General features: G+C 45.5%; 1 protein-coding gene across 1 annotated transcript in view; it reads left to right on the plus strand.

Moving 5' to 3' along the window:
* The window catches only part of LOC138298608 (zinc finger protein 829-like), a 154922-nt gene that overhangs the window by 56069 nt on the left and 77888 nt on the right, over window positions 1-20965 (plus strand). Inside the window, exon 3 of the mRNA XM_069236888.1 lies at window positions 9686-9793. Within this exon, the coding sequence (XP_069092989.1) occupies window positions 9686-9793 (108 nt within the window). The remainder of the gene's footprint in view (window positions 1-9685; window positions 9794-20965) is intronic.

Consider the following 20965-nt stretch of genomic DNA (forward strand, 5'->3'; position numbering starts at 1 on the left):
CCAACGAGGAGGGGAAACTGGGACTTATTGATATACTGTAGCGAACATGTCAGATACACACTTGCCAAACCTATACAGCCGATGATCATTCCTACAGGAGTTTTGGGACCTTGATGCATGAGAGGTGACATATCTGGGCAAATATGCTAGAGCATTCAGGTATGGCAAGGGTGAGAGACCGAGTCGTACCCTGGCTCGACTCCTGCACCCAGCGTATTATGCCACGTACTTGACGAGTCTCATGACTGATGATGGAACAACCACTATAGACAATGCTACTATTGCAGACATGTTTGCGTACTTTGGCCCGTATTTATACTTTTTTTGCGCCGCATTTGCGTCGTTTTTTGACGCAAAAACGGCGCAAACTTGCAAAATACCATTGTATTTTGTAGGTATGCGCCGTTTTGCGTCAAAAAGCGGCGCAAATGCGGCGCTAAAAAAAGTATAAATACGGGCCTTTTACCGTCAATTGTATACAACACGTGTGGGCGAGGACAACACTGCCCTTGCTGAATTCTCAGCCGAAATAGACATGGCTTGGCTTGAGCCTGGCGAACAGCAGTTCCCGGTCGCCCAATTACTTGTGAGGAAATATCTCAGGCTATAGATGCCCTGAGCAGCTCTAAGACTCCTGGACTTGATAATTTCACAGGGAACTTCTACATAGCGTATAAGCCCATCCTGACCCCACATCTTTTAGAGGGCTATGCTGAATCTCTCAAAGTGGGCATACTTCCTGCCACTCTATATGAGGCTATCATCACATTACTGCTCAAGCCCGGCAAGCCAGCTCACCATTGTACCTCCAATAGACCATTATCATTTTTGATCCATGACAATAAAATACTGTCTAAAATAATAGCCAAGCGCCTCCCCTTCTTAATTGATCGCATAATCTCTCTGATGCAATCTGGCTTTGTTCCTCATCGCTCCACATCCATAAACCTTTGTACTATTTTTGCGGTGTTAAATCAGATTTCTCCCACCACCCCTGCTGCATTTCCCTTACTAGATGCTGAAAAATTGTTTGACTCGCTTGAAAGGTTGTTCCTCCATGCAACATTGATCAAGCTGGGAATTCCCAGTAGCTTTTGAGACCTCATAATGTGACTCTATAAAGACCTCCTGAAACGCCTTAAAATGAACGGCACGCTCTCCAACCCTTTTCCGGTATTGAGAGGTACAGAACAGGGCTGACCACTCTCTTCCCTCTAATTTATCATTGCAATGGACACCCCCACCTCCCCATTAAGGCATTTACAGGACCATCACTTAGAAAGAGGTCTCTGATTTCCACGTGACCCATTTTTGGCTTCATTATACGCAGAAGATGTATTACTGTTTGTTTGTGACCCACCTACCAATCTCCCACCTCTCCTTCGCGAAGTGATACACTTTTGGACCTTTTCCACTTTGTCAGTTAACTGGAACAACTCTGAAATATTTCCAGTGACGGAGGCCACTGAACCATGTGCTTTTGATTACCCCCTGCAGTGGTGCAAGGATTCACCCACGTACCTAGGTCTTTTTCTACCTTGGAGACAGGTTCGAGGATATACGCCGTGATTATGGACGTTTTATAGATAAGCTCACTACCTAGATAGATTGTTGAATTAAATAACCATTGGCTATTGGGGGGTGTCCTGCTATCATTAAAATGGTGGTTCTGTCATGGTTCCTGTACCTTTTTTCAAATATTTCCATTGCTTTGACCAACCACTTCTTTGCTACACTGCAAATCTTCCTAACACACCTTATATGGGCCAGTCACGGACCTCACATTTGATGGTAAACACTGACACTCTTCGATGAACAGGGCAGATTTGGAGTACCAGACCTCCAATTATATTATTTAGTGGCTCAATCCTATTTCGTCTACTATTGGTATCATCCAAATGCCAGGTCTCCATATTTTAAGCCTGAGAGGTCTCAGGCACTCAATCTCCACCTTTCTTCCATATTCCCTGAAGGGCTCCCGCAGGACTCCATCGACATAAAGACTCTCCCCACCACCTGTTGGGCCTGGTCCAAATTCCAGCATTACCTGGGCTGGGAGAGTTTATATTCTCCACACATACCCCCGCTAATAAACCATGGTTACCAGTCACCTGGGAGCGTTTGGTATAATGTTCCCTTACTTCGAGCCAGCTGTGCTTTATTGGTGATCTGTTTGTTAATGGCAGCTTGAAACCTAGTTCCACTTTAGCGGAGGGAGGTGACCCAACACATATGGACTGTTTTGCATTCTGCCGCTTGCACAGCACATTGCGAGGCACCTACCTACATACCCTGAGGAGCCTAAAGATTCCTCCCCATAACGTTGGTAATGTCCACCCCAGAAAATGGTAGATTAATGTCCAGACTATACCATATTTTGTTACAACTGTGACCCGCTGGTGCGGAGAAGTCCAGAGCTTCATAATTCAAAAGGAATAAACTTGCATTTTAATTCAGAGGAACAGGTTTCTCTGTTCACTGAAGGAAGGGTGGCCTAATTCATGCAGGGAGACTACGGAACAAGGACGCTGCTTAAAAATGAATGCTTGATCTCAACCATGAGGATGGGAAGGGCAAATAAGGCTGCATGTCTACTAGATAGCTAATTGTTTTTTGATTGTCAGAAGGAAGTACTGAATTTGGCAATTCTCTTCCGGCCTAATCCCAGATCACATGCACAAGCCACTGACTAGATTACAGTTTTCCACTGCCATTAAGTAATGTTGCGCGTTCCAAACCCTATATAACCAGCAAGGGAGCTGGGCAGTGCTAAAGGTTTGGTGAGTCAATGGGAGCCACCAAACATCATTAAGGAGTCATCATGGAGAGTGATCCAATCCTGGTGAATCCATTATCACGGAGGGCCACAGCATATAGCTGGGAGAGGCTTTGTATGAACACATGGTTTGTGGATGCCAGCGTTAGCACTATGCTATTGCAAGCCTCATTCTCTCCTGGGGTCATTGAGGGCACAACGCTGTGGAATTTTATAAAACATCCACTTTTTAAGGGGACAAGATGCTTCAGAAATCTACTTGCCTTGTTAAAGAAACCACTTGTCCCTCTTGCCTCCATGCAGTGAGGTAATACATTATGACAGAGTTTTCACTGTATCAGAGCTCTGATAATAGTCTATCGGATGATGCTTTTCCTGGTTTAAACAGACTTTCGTGTTTTCAGTTTCTATTTGTTTGTAAATTCTGGGGTGTGAGTGGCTTTTTAGTGTTTTCCAATGTTTACAAAAATGTGTAAAAATCAGTGATTATCAGTGTTTATTCTTCATTGCTCTGTACATAGTCACAGGAATGGTGTTTATTCTGTGCTTATGAAGAAAAATGCTTTTGTTTCCTTCATTACCCTGTTTATTCCTGTTATCAATTGTTCCTACATGATTTCCTACTCTTAACTCTCTTTGTTGTAACCTCTCATAGAATTTGATTTTTCCAGTAAAGTTTCATTATTTATCTCAACTCCCTACCTGTCTAATTTCCTAGTACTCAAACCTCTCTTTCCAGCAGTCCAGTTCTACCCAAGGTCAGGATGGGCATGAATGGAGATATGTTTGCACCCCATTAAGATTTGATTGTAGCATATAAAAAAGATGGTGGGAATGTAACACACCTTCGTGCTGCTCTGTACTTCTGACAAATATCAATAAAGATTTTCTGTATAGGACATGAGCTATACCCTGTGGGGCGATCCATGCTCAGTTATTGGAAGCCCATGTCACTGTTGTTTGCCTTAAGGTTCCATGAAATAACCAGGCTATTAACTGCTTTTTTACTTTCTGAGTGGGCCTATTCCTTCTGTACCTATTTAGAATGGAGAAGCTCACTAAGAAATTATTATATGCATACTGTTAGCTCTAGGGACTTTGGTGTGACGTAGTTAAGAAGCTTCATCATTTGCAGGATGCCTTGAGTCATTTGCTTGTACAGTTCGCATAAAGAATGCAGATTATGCATTGTTGGGTCGTATTTGTGGGATTTTGTGTTTATCTGAGGACCTTCAAGCATTGATTTCTAAAAAAAATATGTTTTGAAAGCAGTGCAGGGGCTCGGTTCCCGCTGGCAACTTTTAACAGTTCCACAAGGCACTTTACCTTTGTATTCTGTGCAGTGTGCACTGATATTTTCCATCTTGGATGAAATAATGAGGGCAATTCAATATGTTTTCATTAAGTGTGGTCACAATGTGATGTTGCCAGGTGTCGAGCCTTGGGTCACAACTGTGTGTTCCAAGCTTTTTTTTTTACACTGAGTCAGTAGGAATGAAAGCTGAACTTTGTGATCCTCAAGGTGTAGCTACATCAGTGTTCAGACTCAAAACTGGTCCAGTCACCTGTTGTTTCTGAAACTGCACCATCTGCAACACATACAAGGAAAAAACTAGCTGCAGTGTCTGCAGCTTATATACTAACTCATATGTTTTCTAAGATAAGTTATGCACGAAAAATAGCACAGTTTCACCAAACCCAGCTCATGGACCTCTTTGCGTGGCGTATGGGCACTGAACATACTCATTATATAGCGCCCAATCCTTTTGTATGGAGGCATGCAGCTCCTATAGGCATGTATTTTTTAGACCATCACAATGTAAACCTAAGAATAGGAATGCTGTATTTTATGGCAGGAAATTGATTTTGGAGGCGTCCGTATGCACAGTGATCTTTCTTGTCACTATTCTGATATCCAGTCTTTCAATAAGCAAAGCTTGTTACCCTGGAATGAGACCCTACAGAGAGTTCAGCTGCTAACCTGCTGACCATTACATTGCAACATGCAGTGAAGTGACCTTAAGGTATATGATGTAAGCCATGCTCTCAGACATGAGAGGAAGTAGGTCCTAGCAGTGCTTGAAATGGAAAAATGAAAGTGCCGGTACTCTGTGCCAGTGTACCTGCTTGTTTCCGAGAAGTGCCTGTACTCTCCAATTAAAAGTATTACGCTTTTCTTGAGCTGCACCGGTACTCTCCCTCTCAAAATAGAAAAGTGCCGGTACTCCGTACCGGACAGTACCGGCCCATTTAAAGCACTGGGTCCCAGGAATAAAGAACCTTGCAGTTGTCCACAACAGTGTATTAAGTGGCGTGTATTGGCCCAGGTGAGTCATAGTGAGGGCATTCATCACAAGAAAATAATTAGAGATTGGGGCTGCATTTATACTTTTTCCCAACAGAGGGCACCAAAGCATTAAAAGCGAAGCAAAAGCCATTACTTTCTGGTTTCTAATGAAGAATAAATATCTCCTTTCATGCTGTTTTATTGGTTATAATCGGTTTTAACTGCACACTGGAAACCCTACATATGTTTAACAATATTCACCAACTCCTTTGCAGTCTCTTCTCACTGGAAAGGTAGGAAATCAACTCTTGTCAAGGGAAAACCCTTTCCTCTGTGGGGAAAAAAAAGTATGTCTCGGGAAGTGAATTTGCAGTCGCTCAGCAGATTTTCGATTTAAGCGAATATACTAATATGTGTTTGCGCACACGGAAATGGAAGTTACTAAAGTTTGCTAGCCGTACAGTTTCCAGGCTGACCTCTGTAAACACTTGTGAAGTAATGAACGTTGTAAATCTGCACTAAAGCAGGACAGATACCTGTGGTGCAGTTTGGTGCCCTTCCTTAAGAACCGGGCATCTAATTTACGGCATACGGGCAGGAAATACTTGTGGTACACGCACCAGTGGGATTTACTTCAAATGAAAATAACCTCGGGAGCTTGGGCAGAGCTTCACCAGCCCCCAAGGATATTTCAGTATTTTCACTGAAGTGATGATCGGTATGCATGGCGGGCTGACGTCATTTCAATGAAAATGAAAGTGAAATGAGCTAATTAGTAGAGTTGGGGGGGGGGGGGGGGGGTTGCCTAGTATTGGCATGGACATGCCCACAACCCCCCCTCACCCCCCTAAAATGAAAACAGTCTTTTTGCCCCCCTGGGGGGCAGATGGGTACAATCACCCCCTTGGCAACAGCTCACCCCCACCCCCGGGGGGCATGGCAGAAAGCCCACTATAAATCAGAGATTTTTTTTTTTTAGTTATAGGGGTGGGGACTGCCCAGCAATGGCATGGCCATGCCCCCACTCCCCCTAAAAAAGAAACAGTCTTTTGGCCACCCCAGAGAGTGAAGATGGGGTAAATAACCCCCATCTGCCCTCCTGGAGGCAGAGAGCCCACCAGATACCAGGGATTACTTTTTTTTAAGGGTGGTACCATGTCCCCCCATCAAAAAAGCCAAAGTCTTTCTGCCTCTGCTGGAGGGTCGATGGGGAGATTTATCCCCCACCCCCCCACCCTTGGGAGTCAGAAAGCCCACTAGATACCAAGGATACATTTTTTTTATTGTAGGAGTGGGGTGTGCTCAACATGGGCATGATCATGCCCCACCCCTTAAAAATGAGGACTAAGTCTTTTTGTCCCCAAGGTGGGATGATGGGGCAGGAGGGCAGATGGGGAACAAGTATCCTCATCTGCCCCCCCTAGAGGGGCAGAAAGCCCACTAGATATCAAGGATTACTTTGGTGTTTTTTTAATTATAGGGGTTAGGCTGCCCAGCATCGGCATAAACATGCCCCACCCCACAATGGGGACACAGTCTTTCTGCCCCCTGTGGGGGCAGATCGGGCAGTTACCCCCATCTACCACCTTGGGGGCAGCAAGAAGCAAACTAGATACCAGGGATTCATTTTTCTTTTTAAAATGTAGGAGTGGGGACGGCCAAGCATGGGCATGGACACCCCCCACCAAGATGAAAATGGGGACACAGTCCTTTCGCTGCCCACCCCCCCCCCATGGTGGCAGATGAGACAAGTACACAATCTGTTCCCACCCCGTCGGGGGGACAGAAAACCCACTAGACACCAGGGATTACTTTTTAATTTTAATTGCTGAGGAGGGGGCTGCACAGCGTGGGCATGACTAGGCCCCCACCCAACACAAAAAGGGAAACAGTCTTCATGTCCCTCCTTGGTTGGGGGCAGATGAGGGCAATTACACCTATCTGCCTCCTGGGGGGGAGTCAGAAAGCCCACTAGATACCAGGGATTATTATTTTTATTAAAAGGGTGGGGGATGCTCATGCCTCCACCCTCTCAAAATTGGAGAAACAGCCATTCTGCCTCCCCTGAGGGGCAGATGGGGGCAATTACCCCTATCTGCCCCCTCCAGTGTGGAGGTTAGGGGGGCAAAAAGTCCAGTAGACACCAGTGATTACTATTTTTTATTCTGGGGTGGGGGCTGTCCAGTATGGGCATGGGTATTCCCCCACCCCCATAAAATGGTGAAACAGTATTTACCCCCAATCTACCCAACTGCATGGCAGCAGTATATATTTTTAATAATAAAATAACAGTGTGGGTCTTTCCCAGCCTAACATCAGGCCCCGTCGTCATCCCTACAATCTAAACAGTGTTTTTGCTCCCCTGCGGACTAAAGCATCTCATCCCAATGACAAGCAAGAGAATATTTGGTTCTTTTGGGTGCTGGTTTCCCAAAAGGGCAAGGAGAGTTTGGCTAACTCTCAGTATAATCTCACTTGCAATGGAACAGCTGCACTTTTTTGGGCTTGGGTAGGCTGCCACTTAGAAAAACCTACTAGACCCAGAATGTTCTGAAAACTAGACATGTGGGGGAGTCCAGGGTGGTGTGCTTTGCATATATCCCACACTATTTTCTTTCCCACTATTCTCTGCAAACATTGATTAAAAGCATACTTTTTCCTCAAATTACTGTGATGGAAACTTCCTGAATCTGCAGGAATCCACAAATTTCCTACCACCCAACATTGCCCCACTTCTGCTGATAAAAATGCTGTGTCACTTGTGTGGTTGGGATAGTGCCAGCAACAGGAATGGATCCAACCAAAGTTAAAAAGTCTCCACTCAATGGCTTCCGTTGTCCTTGGTTTCATCCGTTTCTGACACTGATACTAGGCCCAAGCACACAAGTGGTGAAGCATTTTTAACCTTGAAGGATCTACACAACTGACCCCTTGCTGTATTCAGAATGTTCTCTACTTTTCAGAAATGGATAGCTTTCTGGAACCCACTATGGGTTTCACACCCATTTCCACCCCAAACAGTATGGAGAGCAAAGGCACAAAAAATAGGAACAATGGTCTATCTCCCAGAAAAATGCCAAAACTGTGTTAAAAAAATTGTTTTTCTGAATCAAGTTTGCCTGTTCCTGAAAACTGGGAAGATTGTGATTTTAACATCACAAACCTTTCATTGATACCATTTGCAGGAAAAAAACACAGGCATTTTCTTCTGCAGCACATTTTTCCTATATAAACAAAATGTAGCTATATTTTTCCTAATTTCTCAGTCACCTCCAAGGAAATCCACAAACTTTTGGAATAGCCAGGATGGTGGAAAAAAGGACATATTTTGGCTTGGATAGCTTATGTGGACAAAAAGTTATGGAGGCCTAAGCGCCAACTACTCCAAATAGCCCAAAAAAAGGGGCACAAGGGAGAAGCCTAGCAGCGCATAAGTTAAATATTGGCATGTATCAAACATGTTTCACTAAATGATGCCTTTGAGAGGTGGTAATTAGAGTTGCACAATTGTATAGGAAAACATGATTTTGAAAGCAGACAGTCTCCAATCTTGTTTATATATAGTCCAGGAGTATTATGGGATTATTATAAATTGCCTCAAATTGTTCCATTTTGCAAACTCCCTTACACGTTTTTTTAGTGGACCCATTATTAGTAGTGCAAACAAAGCTCACCGCATTTCTTTGCAGTGCTACTTCTAATAGTAAATAAATTGCAATAATAAATGATGTATACAAGTTTGAGCAACACGCAAATCCTAAAACATACAAATCATACACATCCTGCCTTAGTGGCAGACTGTCCTCTTTCACAGATCCATACTGGGCTACTGGTAGCCAAAGCGTTTGTGCTGCAGGGGAAAGCAACAACTTGCCTCGTGGAGAAATATACATGAAATGTGTTCACCATCAGTCTTACACTGGTCCTCTGCTTTCCTCCAGCTTCCTCCTAAGCAGGGAAAACAAAGAAACATTCTAGGCTGTTACCAAAGATCTGTCTCACACATCCTAACTAGGGCTTCTCCGGAGCACACCACAGACTTCGTTCTGCATTCATGGTCTTTTGAAGAAGGTTTGTTCTCAGGGTCTGGTGAGTTGTGGAGCCTTCTGTCTTCCCCGCTGTGTTGTGCATCCATCTGCAAAACCTGTGGGTTTGCTACTCTATGATCTCTTGGTGCCAGAAGATAAAAACTCATTCCAGAATAACCCTGATAGCAGGGTAGGTCTCTCCACAGGCTACTCATGTCCTGTCGGTGCGCCATACATGTAGTGAAAGAGAAGGGTATCTAATACAAGGATACAGACCAGCTCTATGCTCACATTTTGACGTAAGGTATTTTCATTATTTGCCAAGCTGCATAGACCACCCTTTCTGTGTGAACAGTAGCAGTGATGACACTGTTAACATAAAAAGATTAAATCACAGTATTATTTTTTCTTGGAATCCAAAAGTGTGCAAGGACTCCATTAGCTGTAATATTTTTCCACTTGTACTTTGGTTTCTATAAATGTGTGATCCAAACTCGCACCACACAATGCACCTAAAGAGATACTCCTGTTACATCTAAATATTTCACGAGTTTGCTCATTTTATTTATGAATTTAATTTAATTGCAATTACAGGTCCTCTTATTGCCACATCTGTCTTATCTTTGAAAGCAAAAGGAAAAGAACTGTGCGTGGAGGACCGACCAGATTCGGAGAGAACATGCATTGCTGATCATTCTCTGGGTGAGTAAGAGTTGTTAGGAATGATTGAACTAAGACTGGATGCACTGTTTGAAAACTGGATGGCAAGTTGTGGCCACAGACAGACTAAGTGCCAGGAACATAAAAATAAAAATAGTTTGTCCATGCCAGCAATATGATAATTTATATCTATAATTTTCTACATCAGAGGTGCTATGTAGTCTGCAAAGAACTTGAATGCATTCTGTAGCCAAAAAACAGCAGCTCTGTATCAACACCTACCTAGTTACGAGCCAGCAGGCACCTCTCTCTCTTGCCCTGTATGTGCTACCTGGCAGGGCACTGGCTCATCGTCTCTCCTTGCCCGTACTCTAATAATGTACTTGGACAGGACTGCAGAACTGGAGGAATGCCAGGGACGTAAAGCAAAGGTTCAGTAATTGTTCTCATTGGATCATCCCATCCTACAGGTCAGGAAGAGGATACTCAAATTGGATATTTTTCTTGCTCGTGTCTACTTTCCCCAGTTCAACATCAACCGTGGATTCTTGTTCCTATTTAATCTCTTTCCTTGAAAGGTAAGGTTGGCAGCATTGTAATGCTGCGATGGGACTGGATCGAACATTTCTCTGTCTCTCTCCATGTTCTTTCAAGGGAGAAGGCCTAGCAGTTTGGACTCCACTTTTCCTACTGGAGAAGGACCAAGGCTTCTTTGCATATGATAGGTTCTTGTCTGTAGTGGCAGAGTGGTCAAAGTGGTTCAGGGTTCACCACAAAACCCAGCAGTGGTGATATATGTCTGTGCTGCGGGGGTTGCTTCAGTTTTTTTCTGCCACACCTCTTTGTAGTCTTCCATTTCTAGGCAGCCTTTCCTTTACGCAGTGGTACCTCCAGAATCCTTTGTGAGCAGTCTGCCCTTCCCTCAAGGTAATTCAAAGGTGGTGCTCCTGGAAGGTTGCAAAACTCCCAGGTTGCTGTTCCCATACTTGGCAAAGGGGAGTTGGTAGTCAGGTTTCCAACCCTGTATTACAATAGAGTTTATTGGTATTCACTAGTGTTGGACACAGTAAAGTGGTTGATGAGAATTCTTGGCATATGGACTGGTGGTATCTGCCGCAAACTCAAATCAAGTTTACTGACAGTTTGGGTATTTTATAAGTCCATTTCTGGCACCAGTTTCATCAAGATCCTGACTTTGTCCTCCCAGACTGGTCAAGTCCACATCCTTAGTCCTCTATTGTCAGCCAAAAAGTGTGTGGGACTGGGAGCCCCTTTTCAGGGGAGACCCACAATGAAGGCACAAAAGAGTGAGAGGCTTCATAACTTAACTTCCTTCTACAAAACTGAGCTAACACCTCTTGGAACAAATGGCTTAGTAGGTGGCAATGATCATGCCTGCACTACAAAGGACTGTCTGTTCCTATGCTTCAGAACTTAGAGTCTAGTCCACCACTAAGAACCAGAGGAATACTTTGAGGGATCCTTGCAATTTACACTGCTCTCTGGCACACTCTGTCCACCCTCAATCTTGAGTACCACTAATGTGCAGAAATTCAAAATTGATTCCTGTGACAGTCATTCACAAAACCTACACCCCAGACACACCCTGCTGTGCATACAAACAGTAATACTGCTGCACTATCTATGTCTCACATAGATGGAGTGAAGAACTATGATGCAGGGGACTGATAGACCAGTTAAAACAGGAGAAAATAGTAGACAACTTTCCATGCTAGGTGACAGGTAAAAAGGCCTGTCCTGGCACCATAATCCATTACTTCCACCAGGCAGTCCTCCACGGCCAGTAAGCTGAGGCTAGTGGCACTCGTTGAAAGAGGGTTCACTTGGTAAGCCCTCCAGTCCACAGAATCCTGTTCTGGGTTTCATTCTGTGTCACAGTAGATCTTCAGCACACATGCATGAATGTACTGTGTCCATCAGAAACTTACTATGTAAAATGCATTGTAGGCATGCACGCTCTCCAGAGCCATGCATGGGACCTTTTCTGTCCCAAGGGCCCTAAATACAATCTGGCCTGGGAGCTGTAGATTCCGGGATCATGGTTATAATATCAGGAGTGTTCAAAGAAAATACTCTGATTTTAGGTCATTCATTGGGTCTGAGCATCGCAATGTAGGAAATGTAGTTTCTAATGAATCTCATATTGAAATATTAGTAAGATCAGAAAGAGAACATTCCAGTTCTCAATCTTCTTTAGGGATACTCAAACTGTTCTTTCTGACAACCAATAAAGGCATCTCAGCAGAATTTCACTTGTCTTTCCATTAGTGGCTTGTGAACTGCTGGCACCACTTGGTGGCCCAGGTTGCAAATTCTGATACCTGTTCAGTACCTGACCTGGCGTTGTGAATGACAATGTATTTTACCGACGCGTTTTGCAGGAGTGGCTCGCAGTACTTTTTAGGGGTGAAGCAGCGTGCGGTGACTTGGGGGGAATTATTTTAAAAGGAAAATACACATACCTGCATGATGCCGCCACTGCCACCACCACCGTGCCGCTCCTCTGCTGCAGGCACAGGCTCCCAGCTTTTCCTGCGGCCAATATTGATGCTGCTCAGAGCAGCGTTAGCATTGGCTGGGAGTGCCCCACCAGGGTGCCCCCAGGCAGCCTGGGAGCCTGTGCCTGCTCTCTCCAGCCCAGCAACACATTTCCGGGCTGGAGAGAGCACAGTGCGCATATGTGTTTGCCCGGCCCGAGAAGACCGGCCAAACATACGTGCGCAATTAGGGGGAGTGCACAGTGCTCGTCATCCCCAATGCCCCACCCCTTTTACTACAAAACAATAATAAACACGGTTTATTATCGTTTTGTAGTAAGAGGTTTTCAGCTGCTGCTGCTGGCTGTGGGGCGATGCTACTCCGCCCTAGCGGAGGAGCCATGCCTGGTGTTTTGATGTGAGGTGGATGCATGAACATAGACGCAGCTGCAGCACTGTCTAGACGGCAAAGAGTGGGGAATTACCACTGAGAACAGAGACACAGCTGCAGCACTGCCTAGAAGACTTAGAATTGAGGAATTACCAATGGGACCATAGAAGCAACTGCAGCACTGTCGAGGGGACTAAGAATGAGGAATTACTACTGAGACCAGAGAATCAGCTGCAGCATTGTCTACAGGACTAAGAATGAGGAATTACCACTGGGACTAGAGAAGCAGCTAGCAGCATTGCCTAGAGGACTGAGAATGAGTAATTACCAATTGGACCAGAGAAGCAGCTGCAGCACTGTTTAGAGGATTTAGAATGAGGAGTTACCACTGGGACCAGAGAAAGAGCTGCAGCATTGTCTATAAGACCAAGAATGAGGAATTACTACTGGAACCAGAGAAGCAGATAGCAGGGCTGTCTAGAGGACTTAGTATGATGAATTACCACTGGGACCAGAGAAGCAGCTAGCAGCTTTGCCTAGAGGATTTAAGAGAAGAATTACTGATGAGACAAGAGAAGCAGTTAGCAGCACTTCCTAGAGGACTTAGAATGAGGAATTACTGACTGTTGTGTTGCAGCACCGTTGACGAACACAACATGTCCACATCACCAGACTCAACACGACGCACAGGCCACAACACAGATGGGATTGTATTCGTGGTGCTCAACATGTGCAGACCTGCCATACTGGGGGTTTCATTCCTGTGCCCACCAGAACCGCTTGCCCTTGTGTCAGGAGGAGGCATGGGCCTCCGCTGGCAGGACTGGCTGGAAGACTTCAAAGACTTCATGAAAGGGTCACAAATTACTGACCCTGTGTAACAGCTCATTGCGCTACGCAACCTCATTGAAAAAGAGTTTGGGCAGATCATCAAGGGGTATGCAAGGCACTTAACAGGAAATTTCTTCAAAAAAGGTACATCGACTATGAACGCTACAGTTTCAACTTAGCGTCTCAGGAGAAGGATGAATCCATGGGAGAGTTCATCTCGTGACTAAAACACCTAGCCCAATACTGCGCTTTTGACACATTTACAACAGAAGACGCTTTTCGCCTGCAGATCATTGAAGAATGCCAATCTGAGTCCCGCGCAGAAGACTTTTAAAGAAACAATACTTGTTGGATGAAATAGAGGAAATGACGAGACTCAACGATCAAGCAGAGGAACACGCAAAGAAAATGGAAGCAGGAAAGCTAGAGAAAGGAGATCAGGCATTCAGGCTTCAAAATCGTCAGAAGGTACGCCAGTCCCAAAACGCCAGTGGATGCCTAAATCCACAAAATATCCCTGACAAACAGGACATCGCTACAGTCCTGATAAATGGGCCCAAAAGGAGTCCCAGCTGAAATGCTATCGCTGAGGCCAAGACTTCCTTCACACTGATCAGTGCCCAGTGTTGGGTCAACTGTGCTGCCACTGTGCCAGAGAAAACCACTTTGAAAAGGTGTGCCAAGCCTCCTCACAAAAGAGCATAAAGTGGAAATCCCAGGCGCCCAGGTTGCATCACCATGCAAAGGCTATCAGTGACCGACGAGACCGCTCCACCAGCTCATCCAGGCAAGCCATTACTCGCATGACACCTACAAATTGGGATGCTCTGACTCCTGTGAATCACAATATCTCACAAGACAGTGAGGAGTACATTTGCATGGTCGCCAACCAAGACAGAATAAAGAAATGCCCTTGGCTGCACCTCCGAATGGGAACACATTCAACTACATTTGTGCTAGACAGTGGTGCATCTCTCAACTACAGTGTCACAGAGTACAATTGGATGAACCCGAAGTCCAAACTACACAAAGCAGCTGTCCAAGTCTACACATGAATGTTCAATGTCCCTATGCCATGTCGAGGGCAATTTCAAACGTCTCTCACTTACAAAGACAGGACCACACAAGCCCAGATTCACATGATTGTAGGGCCAAAAGCAGATTGCTTCCTCAGTTTGCCCACGGCCGAACGATTGAGGCTGGTGGAGATATTATATAGAGTGGAGGATGAATCAGACATTGTACACAGGTTTCCAAAGCTGTTCATGGGACTAGAGAAGTTGTCTCACTTCCAAGTCCACCTGCATATAAATGAACAAATAACACCAGTGGCTCATCATCATAGGAAGGTACCCTTTCACCTTCAACAAGCAGTTGAGGATGAATTAAGAGACCTCCTCAGGGCAAACATCAGAGAAAGAACTGCGAGACCCGACCCGTGGGTGTCCCCGGTGGTGGTGGTGCCTAAACGAAGATTAGGTGGCAAAGGGTGCCTATGTATGGACATGAGAGTTCCAAACACAGCCACTGAACAGGAAAGACATCCAGGGCCCCACACATGATCATGTTACTCAATGAGGCAAAGGTATACTCCAATCTGGATCCAAACAATGGCTATCACCAGCTCGAACTCTGCAAAAGTTCACGCTACATCACCACATTTTCAATGCATCAAGGGTTGATTTGGTACGGCTCAGCTTTGGCATCTCATCGGCAGCTGAGATATTTCAAGAAGCGATAAGGAGAGTAATTCGACACATTCCCAATACCCTTAACTGTAGTGACGACATCCTTATATTTGGAGCCACGGTCAAAGAACATGAAAAAGCCCTGGATCGGCATGTCAGACTCTTCTGGAGGCCAACCTAGCCCTTAATAAGGGCACATGTGAGTTTCACAGGTCCACTCTCAAATTCTATGGATACATATTCTCAGTTGATGGTATGAGGCTAGACCCCGAGAAAGTCAAGACCTTCACTGACACCCCCTATCCCCAGTATGCAGGGGATGTTCAGTCATTTCTTGGAATGGCCAGTTACTGTGTCCGGTACATCAAGGACTATGCTACCATCAGCTATCCTCTCTGGGAGCTAACCAAAAGAGGTAAACCTTTCTGGTGGTCGGCGAGATGTGATCAAGCATTCAATGCAATCAAGGATACTGTTGAAGCGGCCAGCGATCTGGCATACTTCAATCCTTGTAAGAAGACCGAGATCACCGTAGATGCCAGTCTGTTGGGACTCGGGGCCATCTTAGGTCAGTATGACAAAGACAGCGATCAAAGACACATTGGTGCAAATGCCAGCCACAGCTTGACTGACTCTGAGAGAGCATACGCTCAGCCGGAAAAGGGGAGTCTGGCTGTTGTTTGGGCTTGGGAGCATTTTCACATATTCATATAGGGGAAACACTTTACGCTCATCACGGACCATCAAGCATTAATAACCATATTTGGAAATCCTCCAGCCGAGATTCCTCCCAGGATCAAGCAATGGGGAACTCGACTGCAAGAATACATGTACACCATCATACACAAGCCCAGAAAAGCCGCAAACCCAGCAGACTACATGTCACGACAACCCAGAGCATCCTCGACAACGAAACCATCACTAGCAGAGGAGTACATTCACTTTGTCATTGCTCAAGCAAGACCACTGACAGTCCCCCTTGAGGCCATAGTTGAGGCAGCTGCAGCAGATGACACCCTACAAGACGTAACGTGGCGCATAAGAATGAACGGAGGGGGGGCACATGGAGGAATCCAAAATCAATCAACTCATGAACCTCAAGGAGCTAACCTCCTTTCGACATGTAAAGGATGAAATGTCCGTTGCAGAGGAGGATCTACTGCTCAGAGAAAAAAGAATTGACATCCCGAAGAGTTTACGCCAAGGGGTGGTTAATCTGGCCCATGAGGGACATTGAGGCATAGTCTCCACAAAAAGGGCCCTCCGGGAGCGTGTCTGGTTCCCTTCCCTAGATGTGATAGATAAAGCTACACTAAAAGATTGTCCACAGTGCCAGCTGGTCAGCCGATGAGAACCTCCGGTGCCGCTACAAATGTCTGAACTACCAGACAGAGTCTGGCAACAAGTGGCAGCAGACTTTTTTAGCCGACTACAGTTCGGCAAATACGTTCTTAATATAATGGATATTCCCGATTCACAATCGCACAACAAATATCGTCCACCAGGGCATGATGGATGAAGTTTTTGCGGCATAGGGAATCCCAGAAGAAGTCATGACTGACAATAGCCCTCTGTTGAACAGTCAAGAGTTAGCCACATTTGTTAGACACCTCAATTTCAGACATTGAAAAATTACTCCCCGGTGGCCCCAGGCCAGCGGGATGGTGGAGAAGTTCATAGCCACTCTGAAGAAGACCATGCAACAAGCTGAACTGGCTAGAAGGGATGTCCAGGCAGCACTAAATGAAGTGCTAAGGCCATACCGAACCAAACCCCACAGCACCACAAACAAATGCCCAGTCACCCTCATGCTCGGCCGTACCGTGCGCACCAGAATACCCACCTGGGAAAACTCCGCTCGCCAGGGACAGCCAGCAACTGATCATGACGAGCTAGTGGAGATGGACAGAACGAAGAAAGCAAAAATGAAGGAATATGCGGACAACCAACAGAGGGCTCAGCCTTTGATAATCCGTGAAGGAGATTGGGTACTCATCGGGTGAGAACAAAAGAGAAAATCGGACAGTCGGTATCACAAACACCCACTGCAAGTAATAAACTGAAAAGGCACAATGGTTCTGGCTGCTTCGGAGGATAAGAGGGTGACTCGGAACAACGCCCACTTCAAGAAATGCAACGCACCACCCAAAGAAGCAACATCAGGAGGGGACAGCAATGCCATTGAGGACGCTCACACCAGCCTCAAGACCAGGTCTCTTCATCTTTTTGGCTGTTGGGGAACCTACACCACTCACTTTAGCAAGTCGACCACAGCGTGCTCGTCGCAGGCCTGCACGGCTCATAGAAGAAATATAATGGACGCATTCCTGAAACAAACTCATCTGTGCAAGCGGGGGAGATGTAGTGTCACAGCAAAATGTCCTCCTATTACTAACCTAAGGCCTTAATTAGAATCAAGAGGCTAATTCCATTGTGGGTATAAACTCCTGTGTGCACTCGAAACGGATTCCAACTGTCGGATTACAAATGCAGCTTTGGGTGCAAAATTCAATTTGTGCCCAAAACGAGATGACAAACCCGGGACAAGTCGCACTCCATCCTGGTGCTGTCTCACGAGATTGTCGCAAATCACAGGAGCAGATAGCGCGCGCCAGTGCTTGAGCACACCTGAGTGGGGAATAACATGCTATTCGTGTTATTCACCATTTTGGGGTGTTGAGCTCTGAATCGAGTAGAAAATTTGCACCGCACTAACGAAATGACTATGTGCTAATGTAAATTGTGTTTTTTCACCTACCTAGGTGTGCAAATCGGAATTTCACACCATTTGTCATGAGGGTTCTCACCATGTGTTCCCCGGTGCAAAATTGCTGGTAAATAGTGTGGGGCGTGGAAATTGCGCACAGGCCAAATAACATTGTGTAAAGCCAGTCTTGGAATCCCATTTCGGGCACAGCGGAGTTTTCATTACAAATGGAATGAACCCATAGTTGTGATAGGAGTCTTAAGAGGTACTCAGGTCACCGCCCTCTGAATCACAGTAAGATGGATCCTCAAAATTCTTGAGCTGCAGATTGCACATAGTTCTCTGCAGCAGGCAGATTAACCCGCTGAACTATCTTCTGATCGGAGCCAGACAGGAGAGGCATCCAGCAGCATAAGGAAATCATTTTATTATGGGCCTGAAAAGTAGGCCTTTCGTCTGCTCTACTGAACACGCGTGACTAATCTGGCACGCACACTCCCAGAAAAGCTCGAACTGGGACAAAAGTGAGAAGTGGATCCTGTCTGCCGCACTGCGCCAAAGCAGTAGCAACGAAGTCCACAGAAAAAATACACTTTTTATAAGAAGCTGGGAATGAAGGCGAGCTTGTCTCCAAAAAATGTCCTCCCGTGCACTGCGTCACACCCCCGTGTGGAACAGAAGCATTTGCCATCTCTGCATTGATTTTAGTTAAAGTTATGCTGATAAAAACAATACATAAATATCGCTTCTGACCGCGGATATTCCGAGGCGTCGCGTATTGGTCTTAACAATGCCAACTTAGAAAGCTGCTTCACAGGAAGAAAAAAACAGAGTGACGGTTTGTCTAAACACATACATCGTAACATAACACAGCCTAACGTCTTTCCGCACCCGGACTCAAGGCTCCCTAACACACCAGCACCAGATATCTAGAACCCCTTGAAATATCTGCAGCATGAGTGGAGGAGAAAAGCACAGGGACAAGAACACGCAGTATGGCAGAGTTGTACAGCACTTACTTCTGCTGGTCCCCAAGGCTGAGCTGCAAAATAAAAAAAATTGTGTTCGAATGAAATACAAATGTCCTAGAAGTGAAAGCCTACAAGTAACAGGGCCAGTCCCATGGGCGAGAGCAGCACACAAAAAGGAGGGACAAATGTAAGCATTTGCCCACAGAAAACCATGTATTCTTGAAGGGCATGCTAAGGAACGATTTGCAAGCGGTGGGCATGGTCTAAACCCGTAGCTGAGATACAACAAACCTCGTAGAGGCAGCGCAAGCTCTGCCTAGATGAGACCTAAAAAGTGGAAGGCATGCCACTGAGTAAGAAGCAAGCAAATGAGAGTGACAATAAAGCCAGACAATGGCAAGGAGTGTAGCTTTTTGGTATAGGTCTCAAGAGGCTTTTGCTAAAGACAGCTAAAGGCTGTCTGTTGGCTAAACCTAAAAATGACACTAGCTCAAACATCAGACCAAACCAAGGGAAATAAATTATTAAAACAGTGACCAAATGACTATTTTAAATCATCTTGACCAACACTTCACCCTTGCAGTCAAATGACGTAAACAAGTCTGACAAAAGTTTTTAACCTTGTTTTTATTGAGCATTTTTTAAACTGTGCCTTCATCTTGACAATTCATGACATTGATCCTTACAATAACAATAGTGATGCAACAATGCACGAGCTGTATACGTTTCATAACAAGGGATAAACATGAGCAGCATAGGCAAGTGCATGCGCACAGTTACAGAAAGTAGGAAGGAGATGGGTCGGGAGGGTTGGAACAACACAAGCACAATCAGCCTGCTTATAAAGGCGTCCAGTTCATCATCAAACACACAGACATCCGTCATCACTGGAAGAGAAAACTGTACAAGCTGAGCACCTGTATTGCAGGCAAGTAATGGAACCAGGGGGAAGCAGACAAAAGATAGAAGACAAAAGAAAGAAGACAAAAGGGAGGGGAGTAGGGGTAGAGGGGAGGCGATGGATCAGGCCTGCAGTGGCAGGCAGTCAAGCAGAAAAACAGGTGAAGCATTGTGAGAAAGAGCTGGGGGGTGCTCTTTACTTACCTGGAAAGAGCCTCGAAGTCCTATCCATCCTTGCCGAGATGCCTGTGGAAAAAGAAAGAGACGCCAGGTTAGAAAGGGTGTGACCTGTAGCTGGTCACCAACACTAACAAAGGACCACTATGTTTTGCACCAGGTGGTCAGAATTCCTTTATCCAGGAACCAATCAGAAAAGAGTGAGGTTTGGGGTAAAAAATGCATAGGACTGAAGAAGGAAAAGAGTGCAAGAATACAAAGAGGTGCAGAGAGAGACGGAATCCAGTTGTGAAGGAGCAGAACCCAGGAAGAGCAGAACCAGAGCTGAGGGAGATGACAGCACCAGCCTCGGGAGTCCCCGGAGATGTGGACTGAAGAGGATGCTGTCGGAGGACGCTGAGTGGCCTGCCGCAACTCTCCTGAGGAGCGGGTGAGTAATTCAAGGGAGGGAGCGAGCGGTATTAACGGTTAGAGATTCATGTGATGTATACTCATTATTACCTGCCTGACTGCCGGCATCGTTTGTTGTTGATTTGCTTCACAAGTGATTTCTAAGACACAAGCACTATTTAGTTGCAGTGAACTCTCCTTTGAATGAAACACTATATCAAGAACCACATGGAAGAATTCTTAAAGCTATCAGAGGGGAAGCATTTGGCGACCTATGGGGGAGAGAAAGGAGATGGGAATCCACTCTGAATACGGTAAGGGATTAGACTTCCACAAGAGTCCCAGGAAAACTCACCCTACTGTAGAGAGAAAGCAGAGTGAGGCTGTTTAGACCCAGAGGAGGGTCATAAGAAGTTTTCCCTGCATATATACACTAAAAGGCATGGCGAGATGATGGTGTAGGACACATGAGTAGGAACACAAGAATCTCTTACTTACTGTTCTTTTTTGGGGACCCTGGCGACACCATCCTGTCAGAGGAAATTCCCAGAGGAAAGAAATTGAACCAACATCAGCTACAGAGGAAAGAGACGTGCAACTCAAGAATCACTGCTAAAGCCTAGTGTATGACTTTTATGTCTCTGTGACCCTATTAAATTTC

This window comes from Pleurodeles waltl, chromosome 1_2 (genome assembly GCF_031143425.1).
Source record: "Pleurodeles waltl isolate 20211129_DDA chromosome 1_2, aPleWal1.hap1.20221129, whole genome shotgun sequence".
NCBI lineage: Eukaryota > Metazoa > Chordata > Amphibia > Caudata > Salamandridae > Pleurodeles > Pleurodeles waltl.